At 31.9% G+C, this 26,091-nt stretch overlaps 1 protein-coding gene across 1 annotated transcript; it reads left to right on the top strand.

Annotated features, from left to right (window-relative positions):
- The first annotated feature begins 496 nt into the window (after positions 1 to 496).
- LOC143053930 (protocadherin Fat 1-like) lies at positions 497 to 25,816 on the top strand. Its single transcript, XM_076226734.1, has 12 exons — positions 497 to 604; positions 8,321 to 8,497; positions 9,138 to 9,296; positions 10,962 to 11,111; positions 12,719 to 12,844; positions 15,523 to 15,711; positions 16,220 to 16,413; positions 18,076 to 18,430; positions 19,363 to 19,747; positions 21,067 to 21,104; positions 22,881 to 23,003; positions 24,796 to 25,816. The coding sequence occupies exons 1-11, from the start codon at positions 538 to 540 to the stop codon at positions 22,994 to 22,996; spliced, it is 1,956 nt and encodes a 651-aa protein (XP_076082849.1). The 5' UTR covers positions 497 to 537; the 3' UTR covers positions 22,997 to 23,003; positions 24,796 to 25,816.
- The last annotated feature ends 275 nt before the right edge of the window (positions 25,817 to 26,091 follow it).

Genomic DNA, 26,091 nt, shown 5'->3' on the forward strand with positions numbered 1-26,091 from the left:
CCACACGCTTTGTTAAAAACCTGTCCAACGTCATATTTCTAAAATATCTTTAGAAATTTGTGAAATTTGTGAAATTGTGAAATTGTTTTCTATTATATATAAAGATCAAAGAATAGAATACTGTCTTGTTCAATTGGATTTTGACGTTTATCATTATATTCTTGTCTCAATACATTCAAATGTATACATGTACATTTAATAGAAAACCTATGTTTACAGTTATTTAATTTCTTATCTGAATTTGCTTACTCAAATCAAATAATGTTATAGTAATCAAAAAATGATCGCGCTTTGTCAATAAATGAACAACTGTTAGCTAGGTATATAATATACAAGACAGAAGGTTATTGTATTATGTATTGTAATTCATAACTAGTCGAAAAATCTTTGCTTTTGAAATATAGAAAAAAATATTTACATATTAAACAATAATTTCATAAAGCGGTCATGTGACGTAGTATGGTAACTTGGTATTTTACTAGGTTAAATCAAATTTTGTGAGAAATTAATAGTTTTGCTTAAGTTGTGAATACCTTGATGAAAAAAATGAACGGACATATTTTTTTATCATTTTTGTTACTTTTATTTCCATCCACCGTTTTTGGTAAGTAGTAAATGTGGTTTAAACTTTTTCTAATATATTAAAAATAAGTTTTATTAAGTAACGTTAAATTGAAATTAATAATTTAGAAATCAAGATTCGTGTTGTATATAAGTTAGATATTTCCCCATATTTTGTATGAATAATAAACTCTTCTAAAAGTTGTATATGTTATATAAAAAAAATAATATGAAATATTGAAATTTGTTATTATATACATTTTGATTAATGAAGTATAGAAGACGCAATAATAAGCATTACACTTTCGACTAAATAAAAACTATAAGCTAAATTTTATAAACAAAAATCACAATAATTATAATGTTTCCGTAAAATAAGAAAATACAAAGCAAAAAAAAACAAGATATTTTTTGTTGATATGAGTTGTTGGGTTTTGATAATATTGCGAAAAAAACAAATAGGGTTTTGTTTTTTTCTGGTTAAAAAAAGTTAAGGGTGAGAGAAGAAAACTTAAAACACTGGACTCAGTTAAAGAAACTATAAATTAACACAACCCAAACTTTCCGAAATTACGCAGATAGCAAAATAATGCAAAACGTAATTTGCTGAGTAAAGTTGTGAATTAACGCAAAATATTGTGAATCTACGCGAATTATTGTGAATCTACGCAAATTATTGTGAATTTACGCAAATTATTGTGAATTTACCCACATGTTTGCGATATACCGCAACATGTTTAAAAAAAATAAACCCGCAAAGATTACAGCAAAAAAATGATGTTGCGCTAATACATGTACACATTCATAGTAATGCATACATGTAGTACTAACTCATAATGAAATCTAAATGAAAATTGAAAAACAAATTGCCACCCTTGTATCTGGCGTCTCGTGTTGAAAGTTTATAAACATATGGGTTAATGGCGACTAAACGTCCAGCGACATATATTTCATGTAAATTGAAAACGATGACACATGAATGTTGCTGAATATACCGTACTATACGACATACTATATTATACTAGAACACACCCGTGATATCGCGGGTCCGTGACTGAATTAAAGTATATAACTATGCGCAAGCCTTATTTTAGTATTATTTTTTTATCTGATAAAGTCATGCCGATTATAAGATACACAGTTTTCACTGCTTTCAAATCTTTCTGTTTGAACCCGTCGAACTGGAACTTATCAATTATTGGTAACATTAATTATTTGGATAACAAAAGGTCCTGGAATCAACAGCATTATCCTATGTTAGTTATAAATAAAGTTGAATTCTTTGATTCACTGTTTTATGTCATGCCCGCTAACAAATTGAAAACGGTTCCTATATACACCTTATTTTTAGTCCAGATTTTTAGTATTCGTATTGTTATCTTAGAAAGTCTTACTTATTAAAATACTACAATAGGTAACAATTTGACAATGATTGAATTTAGTAGTGTCAACCCTGTGATTATGATCCGTGTATATAGCATAATCCTAAATACACCGTTTGGTGGTGCACCTGTTAGATGCCGAACGTACAGATAAGGTAATAGGTAACAGGTGAATATAATATTGATATTGATATCGGTATCGGACCTGACCCGGAACTTCTTAATTATTGGCAATATTAATTACGTGGAAAACAAAAGGGCCTGGAGTGGTGTAATTTTTAATCTACACCTTTGTACTATATAAGTTATATATAAAGCTGAATTCTTTGATTCGTCGTTTTTACGTGATGACGGCTGATAAATTGGACCTCGTAATTTTAGTATTATAGATGTACATGTACTTTAAACTTGATATCCACAACTTGCACTCAATCATCAAAATAATATATCATCCTACTCAAACAAATCCTTGTCGTTATTTCATGACTGTCATTTTTGTTCTTCGTTAATTGTTTTGTTATAAATTAGGCCGTTAGTTTTCTCGATTGAACTTTTCAAATTTTCCATGTCGGGGCCTTTTATTACCGACCATACAGTATGGTTTTATCTCATTGTTGAAGGCCGTACAGCTATCTATAATTATTGCTTACATCCACTTTATTTGAACTTTGGTGGATAGTTGTCCCATTGACAATCATACCACATCTCCTTATCTTTATTTATATTTGTCTGACGCTAAGCTGATAAATATGTGCTCTTACGCTCATATAGCGTATTCATAGCGAAGCTGGAGCATAAACTAAAATTTTTGAATAAACAAAGACGATAATCGAATCAGCGACCTTACACATGCACTCTATATTGATACCTAATAGGTTTTCAGAATATGACATATGTCAAGCAATAGATAAGGAAACGTGGAATGATAATTAACAAAACGACTACTCACAAATTCAAAGGACGAAAAAGTACATGAAAGCTACGTGGATTATTTTTATGTAACCCTAACAACTCTTAATGAAGAAAAATGAGCTAACTGTTGACAATTTGTGAACGTACTAAAAGGTGTCAAACCTTTATTGGACTTTCTATTCGATATGTGTATAAATATGAAAATGATAAAAAAAAAAAAAAAAAAAAAAAAAAAACCACACACAAAGGACATGGTGTATCTATCCATGACACAAAAACGATACATGCACAACATCAAAAAAAAAAAAAAAAAAAAGCAACAAAAAAACCCACTACACACACAAAAATGGAATTGACAGGAGTAGTTTTCAACAACATACTCCTGCTTAAAAATATTATAGCTTCTCAATTTATTACGCCCATTTCCCCGTCTGGAAGAGGATGAACTAACAATACTTTTCCATTCTTCAATATAATTATCAAACATTCTTGACATGACTGTATCAATAAACATATTTTTATTAATATTAGTGTTTGTATTACAAAAGTCAACCAATTCAAGTTCCGTGAAATGTACTTGACATCATAAACAGTTTCAAAGAAAACTCTTTTTCTCACAAAAAAATACCCGAGCTAGAACCACATGCAAAGATAGCTATCTTTTTTAAATGCATGTTAAACTTTTAAATTATTTGATTTGATAATCGTACTTGGTCAGGTTTACCTATTCTAAACATTTGGTATTTGATTTGTCAATGGTAAATATTTGTATATGCATCTTACCAAAGGGTAAAACAGTTCCAAGTGATATCCAACAAGCCATTGTATTTCAGTTCTTTGTTCCCTTGTTATCGTCGTCGAAACTCTTTAACTTTGATATATGTCATTGAATACATGAACAGAATAAATATAAATATAAGTTTATGTACATGAAGGTATTAAACTAATTCAAAAGTCTTTTCAATTCTATATAAAATTCACTGTTTTGTTCATAAAATATATCAAAGTAACAAAGTGTATATGAAATTGATATAATGGTAGAACATCAACATAAATCACAATCAAAATTTAAACTTAAATATACATTTGTTTCGTTAGTTCATTTGAACTCGTTTTATTCAAGAATTACATTCGATTATTGAACATATTTTAAAAATTATACTTAAACTAAACTGCAATTTGGTTAGGTAAGTAAAAATAAGGAGATGTGGCATTGTTAGACAGGAAACAAATATCAACCATGATAGACTAACGAAAAAGTATGTGAATAACTACATCATCGTACGGTCTTCAAAAACTAGCCATATCTATACAGTTTTGAAAAACCAAAAAATCAACAACAAAAATCAACAACAAAAAAATCAAGAGAAAAAAAACATCTTTCTGAACGCATTTTAAGATAATTAATTTTTTAATTATATATTATATTGTCAATAAAACAAGGTGATAAGGTATGATTGGCATTAATGATAAAACATTCAAAAACGAACAAATAGCAAATTACAAAGACATGACACCATACGACCTTCAACAATGAGCAATACCGTATATTTAGTTATAAAAAGACCATGGGATGACAAAATCTGAAAAAACCTCAGTTGGTTAAAAGCCTGACACATCTTATCATTTAATCAAGGTCACGAAGGTGGTACATAACACTACAGAGAGATAACTCTGTAAAAATCAGCTGAACTGTTTAATCACATTATATTCTTATAAGGAAATATCAAGCTTCTCAATGATCAAAATGTGTGCTTGTCAAACTGCTGTATATCCAATGAAAATTATCTGATAAAGTGTTTTTTGAAATTTTTATTATTTGTCAAAGGGTCAAAGCAAATATTTTTGTCAACATATAATAAAAATTAAACGAGCCATATTAATGTTAGTCAAGGTGTTTGGTACATGTACCACCTTATCATGGAAAACAACAATCCGCGACAAACGCTTGGTTATAGGCTGGCAATTAAATTATGTATACTCACTGCAATCAGTATCGGGCCATTAAGCAGTACAGAAAAGGATGGAGATCTTTATTTTGTACATACATAATACTAATTGAATTTCTATTATCTGTTTTTAGTAATTATGTGTATTGGTATGTACATATTCAATTAAGTCCATCGTGAATAAAATAATATAAGTTTATGGATTAGCCAGTGTATTTGTATGCATTTTCTTTGTCCTGAACATGCGTGAAATATTTACCAATGGACGTTAAGCAACCAACAATCAATCAATCAATATGTGCACGTTCTGATTCCTTATGGTGAGTAAGAACGAGTTTTTATCGACCGAACGTTTATGGAAAATTTTTGTGTTATAAATTAAAGACAACAGAAAGTGGCTTAATTTGTCTTTATTTTCATGTCAAATGTAATCTGTCATTATTTTCATGTCAAATGTAATCTGTCTTTATTTTCATGTCAAATGTAATCTGTCTTTATTTTCATGTCAAATGATGCAAGCACAACCATGCTCTTCTTTCGATTCCCTCAGGGTTTTCCAATTTAAAAGTTAACAATGAATTTGTAAGTTTTAACCGATACTGCTTCTTATTTCTCTGAACAAGAAGCGAAATATATACAGTCCGCAAAAAGTTAAGCACCACCGAAATATAACTGGCAATATTTTTTTAACTATTGCAAAAAAAATATTAATGTTTGGTGTTATGAATTACCTTTAACATACACTAAAAAAATTCATTACGACCAAAAAGATTGCACTCCGATAAAGCAGTCAACCAACCTTTTATCAAAGGTCATATGTGCGTTTATAAATACACTGTTTCTCCAGGTGGTCGTGTAAGTGTTCGTACATTGGTCCGTCGACTTTATAGAGTCAAACGAAGAGCACGTCGTGGTGTATAGAGACCTGTACCTTCAAGCAGACACTCTACCGTCAGGTTTAAATGGGATAATGAACATCTATGCTTGAACATAAGAACCTGACAAAACACTCATTGGTCAGATGGGAGTCAGTTTCCTTTACTGCCAGAAGACGCCATAATACGAATTTCGCAGGGGAAAAAAACGGCCTATGACCAAAAACAATATTTGCACAAGGACTGCATGCATTGCTGGTTGTGTTCCAGTACGGGGTTGCTTCTTATACCGTTATAAGCTGGGTATGCATATTCTGCAGGCTAACATAAACGGACAGACATACAGAGATTTGGGACCTTAACATATTGTAGTCCGTCATTTTAGTAATCCCCCACTTGCGTCAACATTGTCAAGACACTTGTACCTGAATGACAACGCTATACCACGCAGGGCAAGAATTTTAACCGAGTCTAAAGAGCAACCAGCCATTTACACTAATTTTTGGCCTTCCTTGACTCCATGCATGAACCCTATCAAACATGTCTGAGATGCCATTGTCGGAAATCTCAATCGCAGAGATTCACCTTTACAAAAGTTTGTCGATTTAAAAGTGGCATTTGTTGTTTAATGCAACAGATTTCCTCAACTAAAGTTTTGAAGGCTTGTACCGAGAAAGATAGGTCGTGTTATGAAACTGTACCGGAAATGAGGTTGTTACACATGCTATTGACTCAAATATTGACATTAAATTTGCCAAACATACCAAAGATTATGTGTAGAAAATTTTAATGGTATTGGGTGATTAATTGTTGTAAAAAAATAAAATCACAGTGAAACTTAAATTCCATTTCTTAATTGTGTAATTTACACTATTTCTATGAACGAAAAACCTATATGCATAGAACCTTCATAAGTGACCAAAATTATATTTGTGGTTTGTTTATGGTATACATTAGCAAAATTGCTATATGATTGTTTTCTATTTTTCGAGGAACAATTGATTTTTTAAATTTGAAAAAAATCGATGCAATAAAAGTAGGTGGTGCTTAACTTTTGGCTGACTGTATACAATCGGGTTTCACCGTTCAACAATTATCGACACCGTCTAAATAATCATGTTAGTTGGGTCAAAGCATGATAACTCATAATATCCTTCTTAACGCTCTATACGAAATGTCTACAATCGCTTCTCTTTTATAATAGTCTACGTTAAATAACACCGTTCTCTAAATGTTTCTTAAAAGCAAAAGGATGTATACACATTCAAGTGACTTCACAACTGCTTAATATATATCAAATGAAATTATTCCGGTGTTTAAATTTTTGAAATATTTATATCTTTGTTGGAAAAGTTACGAATATTAAACGATCAAAATCTGGTTTAGTCAAAGTGTTGGATACAATTTTAACGATAATTCAAAACACATGTTTGTTTCTTCAAATTTTAACTATAGCATTATGTGCTAGCATTTTATTTACCATGTGTACGTTTCAACACCACCAATAGCCATGAAATACTCGTCCTTGATGTTTCTAAAGGAAAGTGAAAAATAATTATTCAAATTTAAGGGTTAGTTAAAAAAAAATATTTGAAGACAAAAAAATGCACCTGTATGTCATTGAAAAACATATTTACCTTTGATTACATATTGGGTAATAACAAGTGATGGTCCCGTTAATCTTTTTTTTTCACAGATTTAGAGAACTGTCCTCCTTAACCCATGTTTTGTTTGCGGGATGTATATATACAATGTACGCAACCACGTCCGATCGGAATGTGGGGGACGTCAAACTCCGACACCTCGTCTAAGACGAGTGCCATGCTTTCTACACGCTTAAGAATCTTCATAGCAACACTCTGAGGTGGCCAGTTGGAAAACAACTTTTCTGGCAATATGTCTTACATAGTTTCTTATTTCAAAGTGGCATAAGAATTTCCCAGTCCTTCAAATCGGTCGACCAACCAGGAGAAGCGAATGAATGTATTCATGTGTAATCTGATTTTATTCGAGATATATATGAAATATTTACCACTGCATGAAGATAGCAACACGCAAATCACCTGTTCCACTATCCCTGCTCGTTGTATTCTTGGTTGTTTCCATTTATGGTAAAAGAGGGGCGAAAGATACCAGAGGGACAGTCAAACTCATAGATCGAAAACAAAATGGCTAAAAAATGAAAAACAAACAGACAAAAAATAGTCCACACGACACGACATAGAAAACTAAAGACTAAGCAACACAAACCCCACCAAAAACTGGGGGTGATCTCAGGTTCTACGGAAGGGCAAGCAGATCCTGCTCCACATGTGACAAATGTTCATGCACGATAAGATAAAATCTACGAGTTTTCATTACAAATACCAACTATGTGTATTGACTTATGATAAATCAAAACCTTTTGTCGACTTTATTTAATAAGATTCTAAATGCTTTCGGGCCTTTAATTTGGTATATCTCGCATAATATATTTAGTGCATCAGAGGCGGATTCCCCTGCTTTTATGGAGTTACATTGATGGTTAATCCAGACTTTTCACATGTCCTCATCTGGGGTTACAAAACCCACAAATATTGACTTAGTGTAACAACATATTAAACTTGTATTGTAATACTTTTCTTTTCTTTCGTTTCTACAGCTCTGATAATAAACTTCAGTGATGGAATAATTACAAAATTAATATCTGAAGATGCAACTGATGAAGTCCAGCTAACATTGATGACCTTGTCAGGGGTTACAGCGGGTCAAACCCCAACATGTGACCTGAACCCTTCTCAAACCGAATTCTGGGTGAAATTGGACCCGAGCACAGCAAGTAAGTAAATCTTATGAAATAGAGATTTTTTTGTACTGTTGATTTATACAAAGAGACCTTTTTTTTATATTTTTGTAATACCACAAAATGGATTTCTTTTCTTTGAATTCAAATATATGTTTCTATGTTGGCCATGGGTAGTATTGACCACACTTTTATACAAAAACAAGAAGGGGTATGGTTGCCAATGAGACAACTCTCCATCGTATAGAGTATGATTAGATATTTTCTTATACAATACTATGGACAACTGTTTAAAATTGAAACCAAAAATCAATTTGAAAAATATTGCTGTACTGGCTTTGAAAAAGATGCTTGAGAGAAAATGAATTAAATCTATTTGAACAATTGATCTGAAAACTTACCGCGGAATCATGAAGCATATACTTTCCAAAGTTAACCTTATGTTCTTTCAAACATGCCAATGGCGGATTCAGAAATTTTCATAAGTGGGGGCCCACTGACTGGCCCGCTCCAGTCACGCTTCAATGATTCCCTATATAAGCAACCAACTTTTTTCCCAAAAAGGGGGGAGCAGGCCCTGGCCCCCCCCCTAAATCCGCCTCTGCATGCATTGTTTATATGTTCCATATCAATTGATGTACAGCTTCATTTTACAGAATATATACTGTTTTTGTAGAATATGGAGTGTATCTGAAAGCAATGCCAAACTTAGATTTCAACACTAAGTCTACGTATAGTCTGGTTGTGGAGTGTACGGATGGAGTGAGCACAACTCAAGACACCTTTACAGTTAACATTGACAAAAACAAATCTCCTACCATATCTAATCTACATAGTAAGTAAATACCCTACTACAAAATCTAATCTACATAGTAAGTAAATACCCTACTACAAAATCTAATCTACATAGTAAGTAAATACCCTTCTACCATATATAATCTACACAGTGAGTAAATACCCTTCTACCATATCTAATCTACATAGTAAGTAAATACCCTTCTACCATATCTAATCTACATAGTAAGTAAATACCCTACTACAAAATCTAATCTACATAGTAAGTAAATACCCTACTACAAAATCTAATCTACATAGTAAGTAAATACCCTTCTACCATATCTACATAGTAAGTAAATACCCTTCTACAAAATCTAATCTACATAATGAGTAAATACCCTTCTACAAAATCTAACCTTCATAGTAAGTAAATACCCTTCTACCATATCTAATCTACATAGTAAGTAAATACCCTTCTACCATATCTAATCTACATAGTAAGTAAATACCCTTCTACCATATCTAATCTACATAGTAAGTAAATACCCTTCTACCATATCTAATCTACATAGTAAGTAAATACCCTTCTACCATATCTAATCTACATAGTAAGTAAATACCCTTCTACCATATCTAATCTACATAGTAAGTAAATACCCTTCTACAAAATCTAATCTACATAGTGAGTAAATACCCTTCTACAAAATCTAACCTTCATAGTAAGTAAATACCCTTCTACAAAATCTAATCTACATAGTAAGTAAATACCCTTCTACAAAATCTAATCTACATAGTAAGTAAATACCCTTCTACAAAATCTAACCTTCATAGTGAGTAAATACCCTACTACAAAATCTAATCTACATAGTAAGTAAATACCCTACTACAAAATCTAACCTTCATAGTGAGTAAATACCTTACTACAAAATCTAATCTACATAGTAAGTAAATACCCTACTACAAAATCTAATCTACATAGTAAGTAAATACCCTTCTACAAAATCTAACCTTCATAGTGAGTAAATACCCTTCTACAAAATATAACCTTCATAGTAAGTAAATATCCTTCTACAAAATCTAACCTTCATAGTGAGTAAATACCCTTCTACAAAATCTAATCTACATAGTAAGTAAATACCCTACTACAAAATCTAATCTACATAGTAAGTAAATACCCTTCTACAAAATCTAACCTTCATAGTGAGTAAATACCCTTCTACAAAATCTAACCTTCATAGTGAGTAAATACCCTTCTACAAAATCTAACCTTCATAGTAAGTAAATACTCTTCTACAAAATCTAACCTTCATAGTGAGTAAATACCCTTCTGCTATATCAAATCTCTGTAGTGAGTCAATGCCAACTACCTTATCAAACCCCTTAATTGAGCAATATTATTTTTCATACCAAATCTACATAATGAGTACACGCCCTTCTACCCTACATGTATCAAACCTTTATAGTTTTAATCAATGGTGTTCGAATCAACATAATGTTGTAGTTTGCTAGTAAAAAGAAATAGACAACAAAGAAATATTGATTTAAAATATCAGCGTAGACCTGTTTGCATAGTTAAATGGTTTGTTGTATTTGTGTGCGTGTTGTTCGTCCTAGCCAATGGTAGGTTTGTTAATACCGCAGGAGAAGTTCAAAACAACAGAGTTGTTTTATTTTTTATAACTTTTAAGCCAGATTTATGTGGTAACTATTATTATTTTGACAGACTACACAACCTTAGATACTTCTACAACATCGACTGGTACCTTGGTCTTCACAGCTTTAGCAACGGACCCAGAAAATGATCAGCTGACGTTTACAATGGACTGTTATGTTCTTAGTATTATTGCAACATGTCCATATGAAATTTTCGATTGTAAGTATTCTTAATGATTATTATTATAAAAAGCTACACGTGATAATATAAGCAACGGGTGTTAATGCTTAAAACTAATTCCCGTCTGAGACCGAGGTCTTCCGATTCGGAACAAATAACATTCGCTACGCCCGATGTTTACTGATTCCCATTTTTACATCCTTTCAGTCGTTCATAGGAATTCATTCCCTTTTGTTAATAGCATGCACTATTTAAGTACTTTTTTTCCGTTTTTGTTTTTTTCCATGGCGATGTCAGTTTGTATTTGATTTATGAGGTCGAATAATTCCTAGGTGTCCTTTGTCTCTCTTTCATTAAATAAAACATCTCTTTAAAAGTAGCTTTTCATCTAAAAAAAAAATAGGCGAAATATATCAAAGGGATAACCATAACTCATTAGTCGACAATAACTGACAACGCAATGAATAAAAAAGAAAAAGACAAAAAGACAAACAATAGCTCACAAAACACAACAGGCTGAGCAATATGAACCCCACCACACACTTGGGGTGACCCCAGATGTTAAAGAAGGATAAGCAGCAGATCCAGCTCCTTATATGGCTTTCGTCGTGTTATAATTGGTTATCCTATGACGTAACATAACGAAAATATTTGATATTGACGAATTCACAAGGTTTATTGATTTCATGAGATGGACACCGAACAGACTGAAATAAAGTGTAATATGCAATGAATAACAAAGAAAGCAAATGTTAAGAGTTGTCGTTCTTTGTACTGTGTCACAAGATTAATTTCCTAGTTACCCCAAAAATATAACTCATTAAATTTTGCTTTTATTGGATCTTTTTAAAATTTGTATTACTGTGAAAGTACTTTAATTCGTGGGTATCAATTTTCGTGGTTTGAGCAATATTTACATGTTCGTGGGTTTTTAAATTCGTGGATTTTAGTTTTCTAAAAAAAAAAATATTGAAAAATTAAAGCTTTTAGAAAGAAGGTTACAAATAGTCTGGATTGAGGGTAATTGCAAAGTAAACATAGACCCGTGTAAATCGTAGTGATAACACTAATTAACCCATGGTAAAGTGAGACCATCAAAGGTGTTAATTAGGCCATAAACATGGCACCTGAAGAAAACAGTAACATAAACAAATGCTATAAACGTATCTTGAGTTGTCAAATAATTCTTACCAAAATCAAGCCCAGCATGAAATTATTATTTCCCATATGTACGAGAATTATGAGAATTAAAATGAACACTTTATCATACTAGCATATCAATACCGGAAATCTGACTTTCATCGATCAAAAATATTTTTTATGAGAATAAAAAGATCAAAAGTTGTACAATTTAGGTTATAAAAGATTAAATGGGTATAATCCTGCATGCAATTGTAGTTCTGTGACTGCTATTAAAGTATTCTAAGATTTTGCGTTATTTAATATATTATCTAGATCATATCAGTAGTCAAACCTACCGATGGGGATCTTTCCATGTCTCAATTTGGACAATGGTTGCTTTATTTCGTTGGACACTTAAATTCGTGGATAGAGTCATCCACGAAAACCACGAAAATTGGTACCCCACGAATAAAAGTACTTTCACAGTATTAGCTTTAGATATTTGATTTGAAATGCTATTTCAGCTGGAGAGATAGTTACTACGAGTGGTTTCCTTGGTTACAGCGTAGGAAGCTATGATTTAAGAATTACAGTGGCGGACAGTCATAACAATCAAATAGGACCGCGTTCTTTGACTGTAACCGTCACAGGTTAGTATAAGTAGTGCACGAGACATACAAATCCCTACTCCAACGTGCTTTCTGGACCAGCAGACTTCAGTTAAGCATTATCTGCTGCCATTGTCTCTCTGTTACAGATGCCTTAAAGTATACTATGAAACGTCGCACGCTACTGGTGTTACTTTGGTAAAATCACGGACAAGACACATTCATCTTATTAATTTTTAAACATAAAAAATGATATTATAAAGTGTTGTATATCATTTTAAAGCTTTTAAACTCTTCTTTAAGATTATTGCAATTTTGTATATGTAACAGACCATTTTCATTAATTAAAACTCAATATAAACCTTTATTTTGCAATATTATTTCCTTGTCCCGCGTTACACTTTTAGTTTTGTGAAATTCTGAATTCCGTAAAAAACATATAAATTTTATTACCAAACGATATAAAAGTTTGTCTAGAACAAGCAATTCATAATTGGGCGATGACGTAATGTCGATTTTTTTCTCTCGAAAAGACGGAAATATAAAAAAAAGGGATCAAGATGATACAAATTATGTGTCCCATGCACGAAAGGTTGCCGTAATTTTTGTTAAATTGTCCCCAAAAAGGGAATTCCAGAGCAATCCACATGTCGAAAGTAAATAATTCTTATACTAGTATTTTGTACAAAGATCACACTTTCGCCTCATGCAATATTCAGGAATTTTTAAAATAAATTCTTATTATTCGAGTTGAATAGCAATGTCCGACATTTTGTCCCCTTCAAACCAAATTAAACGTAGGGTTACGTTTTCTGTTTTTTCATGATGTTTATTTAATACAGTGCCATTCGCTACATAAAAAAAATATAATTGATAAAAGTACAAAAAATTATCTCTATTTTGATATTAAATTCCCATAAATTAAATCTAATATACGAGATATCAGATTAAACTAAAATGTCCGATACAATGTCCCCACATACGAATTTGACGTTATTTAATAAAATATACTTCTAACGTTCCGTCTAATTGTCATTATTGCGGTTTTCACAGAAGATTTGGAATACGGCTATTTTATTTTGTTGCTTAATACGAAAACTTTAAAATTAATGTTTAATGAATGTTGAAGCTCTACCGATTCATAGAGAAGGGGTTGGGAGAGATTTTCTCGCGGAACTGAAGTGTTTTCCGGACTTTAATAGTCGGATCCGCTATTATAATACAAATTAATAGAAAAAAAAACAGCAATAATAATTGTTCCCGCTAATTCCCTTGCATATATTTGTGCAGAACTGACATGCTAGATATGCCGTAGTCCTTTCGCCTTGACATTCTGGAGTGCAAAGATGACTGCATTTACAGTGCATAGTTTATCCATAAATCCATAAAAAAAAAGTAATCGATTGCCTTTATAATTAAAATGTATATAAAACAAATGGTTTCAATTCAAGTTACTTTTTTATTTTTAATTTGTTAATAAAACTAAAGCTTAACATCTTTTATCTAAGAAAAAACAATTAATCCTTTCTTAGGAAAAAAAACCAATCCTTTAAAATTTATTGTAAAAACCCATCTGAACAACATGCATTCCAACGTTTTTATTTTGGCTTACGTCTTTGAGTGTGTAACGTTAGGTGACACCAGTATCGTGCGACGTTTCTATATATTGCTGGCACTACAGTCAGATTCTTAAATATTAGTTTCTCCTAAATTACTCAATTGGTTTTTATAATCTTTAACTCATTTTAAAGCTGAAATATTGTTAGTGAGATTTGTTTTCATTTAATCACAATACTGTATAAAATTCATTTCACAAAATGAAGAAAAACAATACCCCCACTTAACATTTTCATTTAATCGTTGTTTGTGAGCGTCCAGTAAGAAATATTTCATGTAGATTTTGTACCTTTATATTTATCATTCAAAGTCACCTAGCCTAAGTATTTAGCTTGAGTAATAATTCAAACATTTTCAAAGGAGTATGTTCAGTAAGGTCCTTAAATGGCCCCCTTTTTTAGCGTAAATTTCAAATTCGGATTTATTGACCAATATCACAATAAATTATAGCTAATACAGTCACTTGATAGGAAATAAGCCATTTTGTTAAAAACTTTACGTTTCTACGTTACATTATGACGTCACAAGTTGCACTTATATTGATTTTTCACGAAAAAATCAATGAAAATGTGTAAATTTCAATAGATTATTGGACAGGAAACATGATAGAGCGCATGCGTCGACAACAAAGTTCTTTTAAAATAATTTGGTTGAAATCCCGCTCATTTTGTCAAATTTCATCAAAATCCTTTATCTTGACCTTTTTGGGATGTGAAAATCAACGTCTTAGACTTAAACTTTGACAAAAACAGTTCTGTTTAACTTTCTCACATGTATTTAAGGCAACTTAAAACAATAGTTACATTTATTGGCTTGTAACTATGAACTTTATAATTGGGGCCAAACATGGCCCTTACCGAACTTACTCCTTTCGAGTTTCTTTTTGGTTTCACAAACTAGTATGATAGGTGCCTCATTTCATTCTTTTCCCATCTTTTCAACCTTGAACAAGAAACTAAAAGACTTTCCAATTGTCTTATAAAACACGTGATACCTTTTATCAAAATAATACATTGTTACACAGTAGCACACAATTTTATTTTCAGCAAAACAAATATCATTATTGTTGTCTTTAATTTTATATAACATTTCTTTTATTAAAGGTTTAAATACAGCACCTGTTATAGACAACAACATTCAGTCATATGTTCCCGTTGTTTTGGAGAACAGTGCATTAGGGTCATCTGTGTACCAAGTCACCATTACTGACCCGGATGTTGGTGACGTTCACACTTATTCAGCAACATTTACACCGTCGACTGCTTCTAATTACTTCTCTATTGATTCGTCAAGTAAGTTTTGTATTTCGATCAGTTACTCTTTCAAAATAATAAAAAAGAAAAAAAATCCTGCATTCGTTCAACTATTGAGCGCTCATTTTAAATACGGAACGTTTCCTCGCGCTTCATACAACATGTGCCTCGGTCAACGCTTTTACAGTACACTAAACTTAAAGAACGACAGTCAAAGACCCTCATTGGTAGTCAAGGTAGTTAAATAACTTGTTGAAAAGTAGTATCGAACTCTTTAAAATGAATTTGTGAGTGAACATGATGTTGATTTTCTTAAAATGTCCTGTTCCATGTCAGGAATATGGCAGTTGTTATCGAATAGTTCGATTCTATGTATGTTGCATTTTCGTTTGTTTTATGTTGGACTTAAAATGTTTTGTTGTTTCGTTGTTTTTCTCTTACAATTGACGTGTTTCCCTCGGTTTTAGCTAGTATACGGGATTTGTTTTCTCTCAATCGATTGATGACTTTTAAACAGCGGTATACTACTGTTGCCTTTGTTTTGCAGCTGGTTTAGTGAGTACATCTACGACAACAAATATTGATTATGACACGATGTCGTTCAGTTCTTGTACAGCAGAAGTCACAGTATCGGACGGTTCCGCTTCAGACACAAAAACATTAACGATAAATATTGCTAACGTCTTTGAGGCGCCATCTTTTGCAAAGACTATTTACACTCTGAGTGGACCAGAGGCAGCGGTAAGATTAATGTTATTACTACGCAACAACAATTGAAACAGTCCTATCTGTTAAAGGTGTACGTGCTTATATGCCGTAACATAAAAATACTAATCTTTAAAAAAATCCGCTGGTTTATGTACCATGATAGCGAAATGAAGATACGGTAAAAGAAAAATTAAGATAGTCCTATAATGTGTCATGTTTGAGAGATTTAGGAACATCATACCACGAAACTTATACTTTTAATTGTTTTAAGACGTATGACTCAGGAACTCTAAACTTGTCAATATATAGCCTTATACATTTTGTCCTTACGCTTGATCCTTATAGCACTGTGTGGCTTTTTGGCTGTTCTCTCCTTTTTGGTCGGATTGTTCTCTCTTTGACACATTCCCTATTTCCTTTCTGAACTTTACTTGGTAAGGTCTGAGTCAGATTCCGTAGGACCTCGCAACGTGTGGTATTTTTTTAATCAGTTTGTATAATAACAAAAGGGTATGCATTAAGTCATGAAAAAATAACTCCACAGAGTGATTACAACAATTTAATAGAGGGAAAATAACTTTGATGAGGGTTTTTATTATGATTCTTACTTGCTAAGGTAATTTAACTCGCTCAATTAACTCTTTTACCAATACTCGTCATTCCGTAATCCCATATACGGACTTTCTATTAAACGCCTTCACATACTGCGCTTAATTTGAGAATGTGAGTTCACTATGATTAGTTACAGTTTATAGATGGTCATGCTCCTCAGGTTTTTGCCGAAAATATGGGCTTTGAAAATTTAGAGAAACAACGTATTTTTGTAAGCTTATTTTTGCTAGCTTGACTTGTCGTACCGATACATCTAGTTTTATTACCCGGTAATTTATTATTTCGAAAGAAAAAAATGAAATCCTCGTGCTCCTGAAAAAACGAATCATCATCAACGTCACGATATGCAAGTGAAACTGTTAAAATTACCTCATTTTGACTGATTTTGTTTTTGAAGTAGTTTGTTTATATTTATTTCGTAATATTTTAACTGTCCTTTTAGTATCACCTAAAAAGAGAGGCGAAGATACAAAATGAATAGTCAAACTCTTAAGGTGGTACCTAACACTACAGGGAGATAACTCTGTAATATCAGCTAAACGTTTTAAATACGTTGCGTTGTGAAGGCAATATAAGCTTTTCAATGATCAAAATTAGTGTTTTTCAAACTGCTATATAACCAGTGTAATTTTTCTGATAAAATGGTTGGTTCAAAGTTTTTTGATTTTTTTTATGTTTTTGTCAAAGGGTCAAAGTAAATACTTTGTCAAACTTTTATGAAAATTAAACGAGCCAAATTAATTTTAGTGAAAGTGTTGGGTACCACCTTAAGTCGAAAACAAACTGACAATGCCATGACTAACAAGTAGCAAAGTGGATATACACAATGAAAACAAATTTACCAAGTCTATCACTAATATAAGAAATATGTATTTCCTGTTCCTTCACTGGTTTCCTGTTTTTTTATGGTTAAGTATTTTTTGTGATGATGTACATGTTGTCCTTTTATTTGACTTAAAGTTAAGCTTGTCCCCGCTCCCTGTTAGTATTTTTCATCTCTTTCCCTCAACCGCAAATATAAAACCACAGAACGTTTTTGAGAACTCTTTCAACTTTATATTTTTCTCTTTGTGGATTTTATAGGCAGGAACAAGCTTTGGAACACCAAAGTACGACGTGACTGATCCAGATGGCGATGCCGTGACATACGGAGTTGATTGTCCAACTTTTAACATAGATGCAACCACAGGGGAGGTAACTCTTTCTATAAACTATGATCGTGACGACACATCTGTTGCGTCATCTGTGACGTGTGGCGTTACTGCAACAGATGGTACAATGACGTCAACTGCTGTGCTTGAAGTACTGATTTATACAATAAATGACAACACTCCACAATTTACACAAAACAGTTACGAATTTCACATGTCACCGTATGATACCATAGGAACCATTCTGGGGACGGTGACTGCTACGGATGCTGATATTGGTTCCCATGGTGAGTATTCATAGACCTTATTTATTTCAATTCGGATAAGCTCTGAAATAAAAAAAAATAATGACCTCAAAAACCAGTTGAAGCTAACCGGGGCCCTGTTTTAACAAAGTACTATGCATAAACGTTTTCAAAGAGACATGTTTAAACAGCTGTAAACACTTAACTCAAAGTGCTGTAGAACTTTCATGTGTCTTTACAATTTGTTTATAAACTATAAGGTATATCCCAATACCATAAGAACAGGAGGAAACTTTTATAAACTGTTACTATGATTTATGTTTAATTGGTTTTTATTCCAATGTATGGAATATGTTTTATTCCAACATATAAAAATAAGGAGATGTGGTATGATTGCCAATGAGACAACCATACATTGTAGTTCGAATGAAAAAAAACATCCTATTATTTGGACCAATAGTAATGCTTCTTTCAGGTCTTACAATAACACCAACGGTACCAGTTCTATTGCACCAGATTTGTATTTTGACAATACATGTCTTTAAAGTGATGGTTTAGGCCAACAGGTTGGAAAAACCAAAACTTGTATGTAAACAATGAAGAGATTATCAAATCAAAAATAAATTAAATTGTAGCCACATTTGGACAAGAAATCAGCTTAAATGAAGGAGATATATTCATTAATTTCAAATGATTAAAAAAATTCTATAACAGCAAATTATATTCAAACAATATCTGTAATTTCATGCCAGTACCGAACTACTGACTACTGGACTTCTGATACCTTTGGTACTAACAGCCTAATGTAGCAGATGTATCGACCATTGGTAGTCATCAACGGTACCTATTTGTCTGCATATAAAGCATTATCAAGGTATAATATTTGTTACAAGACTTACATAAATCTAAAGCGGTTCCATACTTGTGAATATAACATCAACTTGATATATATACCTTAATCATTATTTTCGAAGGTGTTGTTTCGTATAATGTAAGAAGTGGATCGTTCTCTGGTTACGTTGGAGTCGACACATCCGGGAACCTGTATCTTAAGACCGCTGTAAATGACACTATTGCTGGAACTACTTTATCCGTTATGTTACGAGCTTACGATGAAGATGTCAACAGGGATTTCGTTACTGTAGATTTTGTAATACAGGCGACTACTACTACTTCGATAACAACGACAACTGACAGAAACTTGACATTCTTTGAGTCATCAGCCAATGTAGCCTGGTTCTCAGCTCTGATGATAATCCTACTCGGGCTCGGTATATTCCTTGCTATCGAAGCTTACAGGTCCCACATGTTTTTCAAGATATGTTCCTCCTGCAACGAGTGTAAACTACCAAAGCGCAGGTATATTTGTTGTTATATATATTTTTTTATACACAATCTTTAATACTTAAGTCACCGCCAGAAAATGATTTGGATAGACTATTTTCATGTTACTGAATTTTTGCTTCGGAGTATATATAGTTTTACCTACTCTTACGTGATATAAAAGTCTACTGTTCGATTTTAACAGAGTAACATTCTGTTCTACCACAGAGTTGCTAGTAAACATGTCCAAAATTATAATTAAATGTACTTCGGAATCAAATCTTTTAAATCGATAATATGAAAATACACAATGAAATAAAAGTAGAAGACTTTAAATATCGACAGTTAAGTGCCCATTAGAAGTTAAGGTACTATCCTATTTTAAGTGATATAGTTGTCAACATGTTTAATTTCTCTAATAAAGAGTATAACCACTAAAATGCTGAACAACGAGGAAAATTCAAATAGGAAAGTACCTATTAATCAAATGACAAATTCAAATGATAAAACAAATCAAACGAATGGACAACAACTGTCATATTCCTGACTTGGCACAGGCATTTTCAAATGGTATAGTGAACCTTGTTTTTAGCGCTAAACCTTACTCTCGTTTGACAGTCGCCTTAAGTTCCATTATATTTACATTGATGCGTAAACAAAACAAACATAATAGGTAAAATTGTAAAAATGAAAGGGTACAGCAGTCATCTTCGTGACACAATCTCAATTAGAACAAAAACAAACAAATATTTAACTGTCAGAAACATCTTATCTTATAATGTCCTGACAGATAATGAAAAAGTTCTACCTTAAAACTATTCCAGGTAGAACTTTCAGACAATATTTAAAGATAAAACTGTCCGAAACTGTTGAAAGGTAAAACTTTCAGATATTGTTTAAAAACAATCGTAAAAAGCGATTTTATGATTGAATTGTCAAGATTAGCAATTATAGGTAAGAAGTTTTGAATATAAGATCAGATGTGTTACGATTGCCAATGAGATAACTTTCTAACAGAGTTCCAACGAAGTATGTTTAATCAACTACATGCCACCGTCCACCATATTATAATGAGCAAACACTATAACGTAGTAAGCTAGACAAGGTTCAAGCTTGTCAAAATTAGAACCAGTGGAAACGGAAAACTCCTACATGATGAATATTCATGACAAAACGACAAACTAAAAAACAAATATGACAGACATAAAATTTCTTAATTCAAGCTCCAGAATCAAGACAGGCTCAAATCTGTTCTAGGATAGAACAGCTCTGAATAGCATAAATTATAGCAAACCTCGGTTCACAATTTAGATAGTTCTAGTTAATACAAAACGTTTCAATTATTATCATTGTAGAAAGTTCGATCTCCACAATGACTTAGATGACAGTGATGGTAAGTTCTATTTTAAGGTGCTATGGGAGTCTAAAATACAAATGATAGAATTTGTTCATACTTTGCCAAAACGTAGTATATATTGATATATGTTCAAAAATATAATAAAAATTATAGGTCAACGCGCATTTTCTCAAGCTACAGGTTGTGAAAAAATGAAACATTTTGTATGGATTATACAGGAAAAACATCATTATGTGATTAGAAGCTAAACTAAATGATAGAATTGTAAAATGAAATACGAAAATAAACTCATCATACATACCAGGACTAAATTTAGTATAATACGCCAGACGCGCGTTTCGTCCAAAAAAACACTCATCAGTGACGCTCGAATCCAAATAAGTTAAAAAAAGCCAAATGAAGTACGAAAAGATAACTATTAGACAATGCTTTGATATACTTTCAAAAAATAGGGTCACCGCACGTTTTTTCCCAGCTAAAATACTAAATAGAAAAATTCCATATAGATTCCTTCAGAAAATGCACTGTTTCAGAGTTACTTCCTCTTAAAATGCCAATTAAAAAATCAACCAAAAATAATCTTCACTTGTAAAATTTATTTTATAAGATATGATCTTATAAATTTGTTCTTTTAAGTGAAAATTCACATTAGTTATGTGCATTCCTGTCTCAAATTATGCTAAGTTGATTGAAAATCTGGACTTTAGGTTCTCTGTTTTTTTACAATTTAAGATGGCGAAAGAAACTCATACCAGCTTAATTCATATATTTGTAAGTTTTTGTTTCGAGTCCATCTAAAAAATATGCAGATCCTCTAAGCACGCGTTTTCACCACGACTTGGTTAACGTTTTGGACTTAGTTTTTGCACGTGCAAAACATCTGTAAAAGGTTATCACGATTATTAACGTATTTATAATTGTTTCAAATTGACAGAAAATGAAGATTTGTCATGCTTTGTGAAAATCTTAGTAACCTTTATACGGTATGAAATATGAAAAGATATGTTTGATACGGTAAAATACTGCATATTCGAAGTTGATTTGCGTATTGATTTGTTATTGTCTGATAGGTATTCTGCGCAAAAAACGCTAATCACGAGGATGCTTATTATAAAAAAGGGGCAGCTGATACTAGTAAACAATAATAAAAAAAAAGGTGAAGACCCGCCCCTTAAAAACATTCATTGAAGATCCGTGATATTACCATTCGGAAAAGAACCGCAACTGTAACAGTCCACAAAACGCTAGACTGAGCAACACAAACCTTAAAATAGAATGTAGTATATGTAGACGGATTAAAGTTTGAAGGATGTATAATGCGAGAACTTGCAGTCATTTTAAAGGGGGAAGTTGTTCCAACCATGAAAAAAAGGAGGGGTGGTTCCAACCATTTGCCCCAGTTTTAAACCATCGATCGTCAGAATAAAAGGGAATTACACTCCCAGGATCCCTCACCCACTGGATCCACCACTCTATGTGTCCTAAGTAATTAAATCTATTGCATTGTAATATAATATTTCCCACAGAAAGTTACCAAAAGTTAGCGTGCAATAAATCTTCAAAATTCACGACGTCATCAACGACAAAATCTTACTTTAAACCAATTTTTACTTTCAAATATTATATTGCTATACAATAAAAGGGTTATTGCATGCATATTGGGGAATATTGTCTCTCATAGAACATATACTAGTATTGCACTCGCAAGCTCGTGCAACACAAAATTCTAATCGGGACAATATTCCCCAATATTCATGCAATAACCCTATATCATCGTATAAACGCATGTTGAATGCACATTATATTTTACAGAGTATGAAGATCGCACACCCTCGCCAAACCCTATAACTCCAGTGAGCAGTACGTCAGCTGACCTTGGATGGTCTGCATGGAACAATACAGACAAGACACAGAATTTCTCTTTGTAAAATCCAGGTATATGACTAAACAATTCGCTATCTCATAATCTTATGCTATCTGGGTAATATTTTCATAAACATACACCAAAACGTTGTGATTGGTATAAAATGTTTTACACAATGGAAATTCATCCAGTGACGTAAAGTTATTTTCATTTGGTGTACGAAACACGAGATTACTAAAAGTCCTTCAGAGTCTATAAGGCGAATAGGTTAATATGCATAAAAACCACTTAAGTTATGATATCCAATCGTAGTACTTATTCATCGTAGGACATGAAGAAAAATTCGTCCGTTCTGAACAAATCTTGATTTAAGGTGGTACCTAACACTACAGGGAGATAACTCTGTAATATCAGCTAAACGTTTTAATGACGTTGCCTTGTGAAGGCAATATAAAGCTTCACAATGATAAAAATTAGTGTTTGTCAAACTGCTATATAACCAGTGTAATTCTTCTGATAAACGCTTGGTTCCAAATTTTTTGATTTTTTTATATTTTTGTAAAAGGGTCAAACTTTAAGTAAATAAGTTGTCAAAATTTTATGAAAATTAAACGAGCCAAATTAATTTTAGTGAAAGTGTTGGGTACCACCTTAAGTTGTTTAAGGTAGTAATACACAGTTAGGAGTTTAGTTTCGCATTTTGGCCCCGGTGGATTTTTCAAATATGAAAGTTATTGTGTAATAAAATTAATTTTTAGACAGCGGAGTGCTAATTTAGCTTTCAAAGATGGTTAATAAGTGCATCAAGATTATTTTTTACATGTTTTATGGGCTATTTTCTGTTTGACAATCCGTATTTTAATAGGTAGACCGGCCATCGGTCTAGAAATTTATTTAATGTTTACAAACACTTTTTTTCTACACGAAGTGTTTGACGCAATTTTACAACAAAAATGAGATGAAAGACATATGATTTTCATTAGATTTGCTGAATGATATATGTACACAGTTACAGAAAAGGTACTCAAGCGATTGAAATTCCACTTTTAACCAAATTTTGGGGAAATATGTGACATCTTTTCCCCCCTTTTTGCAATATTTTGTAACAAATAAATGCAGATTGTTGCCATGGATACACCCAAAAGAAATTATATTTTACCATTTTATATACTGGATATAAAATCTATGGAAGATTCTGATTACATACATATGCACAAATATGACACAACCAATAAGCTTGATATTGCAAGAAAGCAATGAAAAGGGTATGGTAAAATTTATAAGGGCAAATTACAATTTTTTTCCTGACTGTTTATTGCTACCTTATGCATATCAACCCGTATTCTTATACAGAATTGATTGCAATGATATAACGTCGAATGATTTGTCCTCAAACGTGTTTTTATGTCGAGCTGAGTTGCAGAAAAATAAGGTGTTCTTGTTTGACATTTATTTTGATCCCTAATGATTTCATCAACACTTTAACGTGTGTATAACATGTATCAGTTTTAGGGTTCTTCAATATTTTGGCTTATAGGACAATAATTTGATAGGGATACAGATCCAGTATTCACACTACGCTTTGCAAATATCTGACAACACCTTGTTTAAGAATTATTAAAGAGTGATATATTTGGAGGTCAAAATGTAATTAGGGGGTCTTAAATATAAAGAATACATAAAAATAGGCAAAAATCCTCGAGAATAATGAAAACTGATCTCAAATGAAAGAAAGCTGACCTGAAGACCCCTCCCAACACTATCCAAAATATAGACCTAGTAATGAAAGTGCAATTATATAACATCTCTTTTAAATCACATGTTGTTCCCCGCTTGATTTATTCATTATCTTTATCGTTTTAGATTGTTTTGACACAGCAAAGATTAACTTGTATAGATTGTCTGCACCATTTTGACGACTCTGGTGTTAATTTTAATATTTGGTTTTATAAGCAGGTTTATATGTACTATGTGCTGCCAATGAACATTTTTATCATACTTTTAATAATCATGTAAATAAATGAAAAAGATTTTTCGAAATTATTCAACCGAATTATTTCATCAAATACATCAGTTCTTAGACCTTAATGTGAGATCTGCTTTTAATGGTATCAAATTCAACGAAGAAGAGTGTATCCTTTTGTCTGAAATGCAGTCTTTTGTGTCCATTGAATCGTCACTTTTTTCTTTTGTCAATACATTTGCATTAAATTGTCGTTTTTATATACATAAGGCAAATTAAAAAAAAAAACAAAAAACAAAAAAAACAAGTGTTTTAATTTTTAGTAAATATTTTGTCGCATAAAATTTATTTCTTTTCAAGTGACTATTTCAAAATGCAGTTTTATACGATCCCCAGTTAATAAAAAAAACGTTTTTGAAATTGGATTATTTAGTTGTATAATATTGATTTCTTTTTCAAAAAGTATTTTAAAATGAAGTTTTATACGATTCCCAGTTAATAATGAAAGCATTTGAAATTTTAATATTTGGTTGTATATATACATAATATTGATTTCTTTTCAAGAGCATATTTTGAAATGTAGTTTTATACGATTCCCAGATAATAATAAAACCATTTTGTAATTTTAATATTTTATTGTATTAAGTGATTTCTTTTCAAGAAGTCATTTTAAAATGCAGTTTTATACGATTCCCAGATAATAATAAAACCATTTTGTAATTTTAATATTTTATTGTATGAAGTTATTTCTTTTCAAGAAGTCATTTTAAAATGCAGTTTTATACGATCCCAAGATAATAATAAAACCATTTTTGAAATTTCAATATTTTGTTGTATACTATTGATTTCTTTTCAAAAGAACATTTTAAAATGTAGTTTTATACGATTCCCAGTTAATAAAAAAAGCATTTATAACTATGATATCTTTGTTTGAATATTTCCGTTACAAGTGACACAGTGAGTATGACCTTGTATAAGACATTGCCTGTGGTAAAGCTTTGTTGTAGAATAAATGATTGACAACTTTGAATCCGATTACCATCCCATATTTCCTTTGAATGGTTTGAGAATTCATAATGCACTTTAGGTGTTGTGTTGCAGACGTGTTAGGTAATAGATAATTTGTTAATGTAGATCTACAAAAGACATATTATATGAATTTGACGGTTGAAGGCTTTCCGTCGGAAGTATCGTGA

This window comes from Mytilus galloprovincialis, chromosome 12 (assembly GCF_965363235.1).
Source record: "Mytilus galloprovincialis chromosome 12, xbMytGall1.hap1.1, whole genome shotgun sequence".
Lineage (NCBI taxonomy): Eukaryota > Metazoa > Mollusca > Bivalvia > Mytilida > Mytilidae > Mytilus > Mytilus galloprovincialis.

What these genes read in the sequence shown, in the direction of transcription:
- LOC143053930 (XM_076226734.1), top strand. Translation starts at nt 538, where the DNA reads ATGAAAAAAATGAACGGACATATTTTTTTATCATTTTTGTTACTTTTA. An exon ending in TACCATATCTAATCTACATA is followed by an intron (nt 9,297 to 10,961) that starts GTAAGTAAATAC and finishes TTATTTTGACAG; the next exon opens with ACTACACAACCTTAGATACT. An exon ending in TGTAAACTACCAAAGCGCAG is followed by an intron (nt 19,748 to 21,066) that starts GTATATTTGTTG and finishes TTATCATTGTAG; the next exon opens with AAAGTTCGATCTCCACAATG.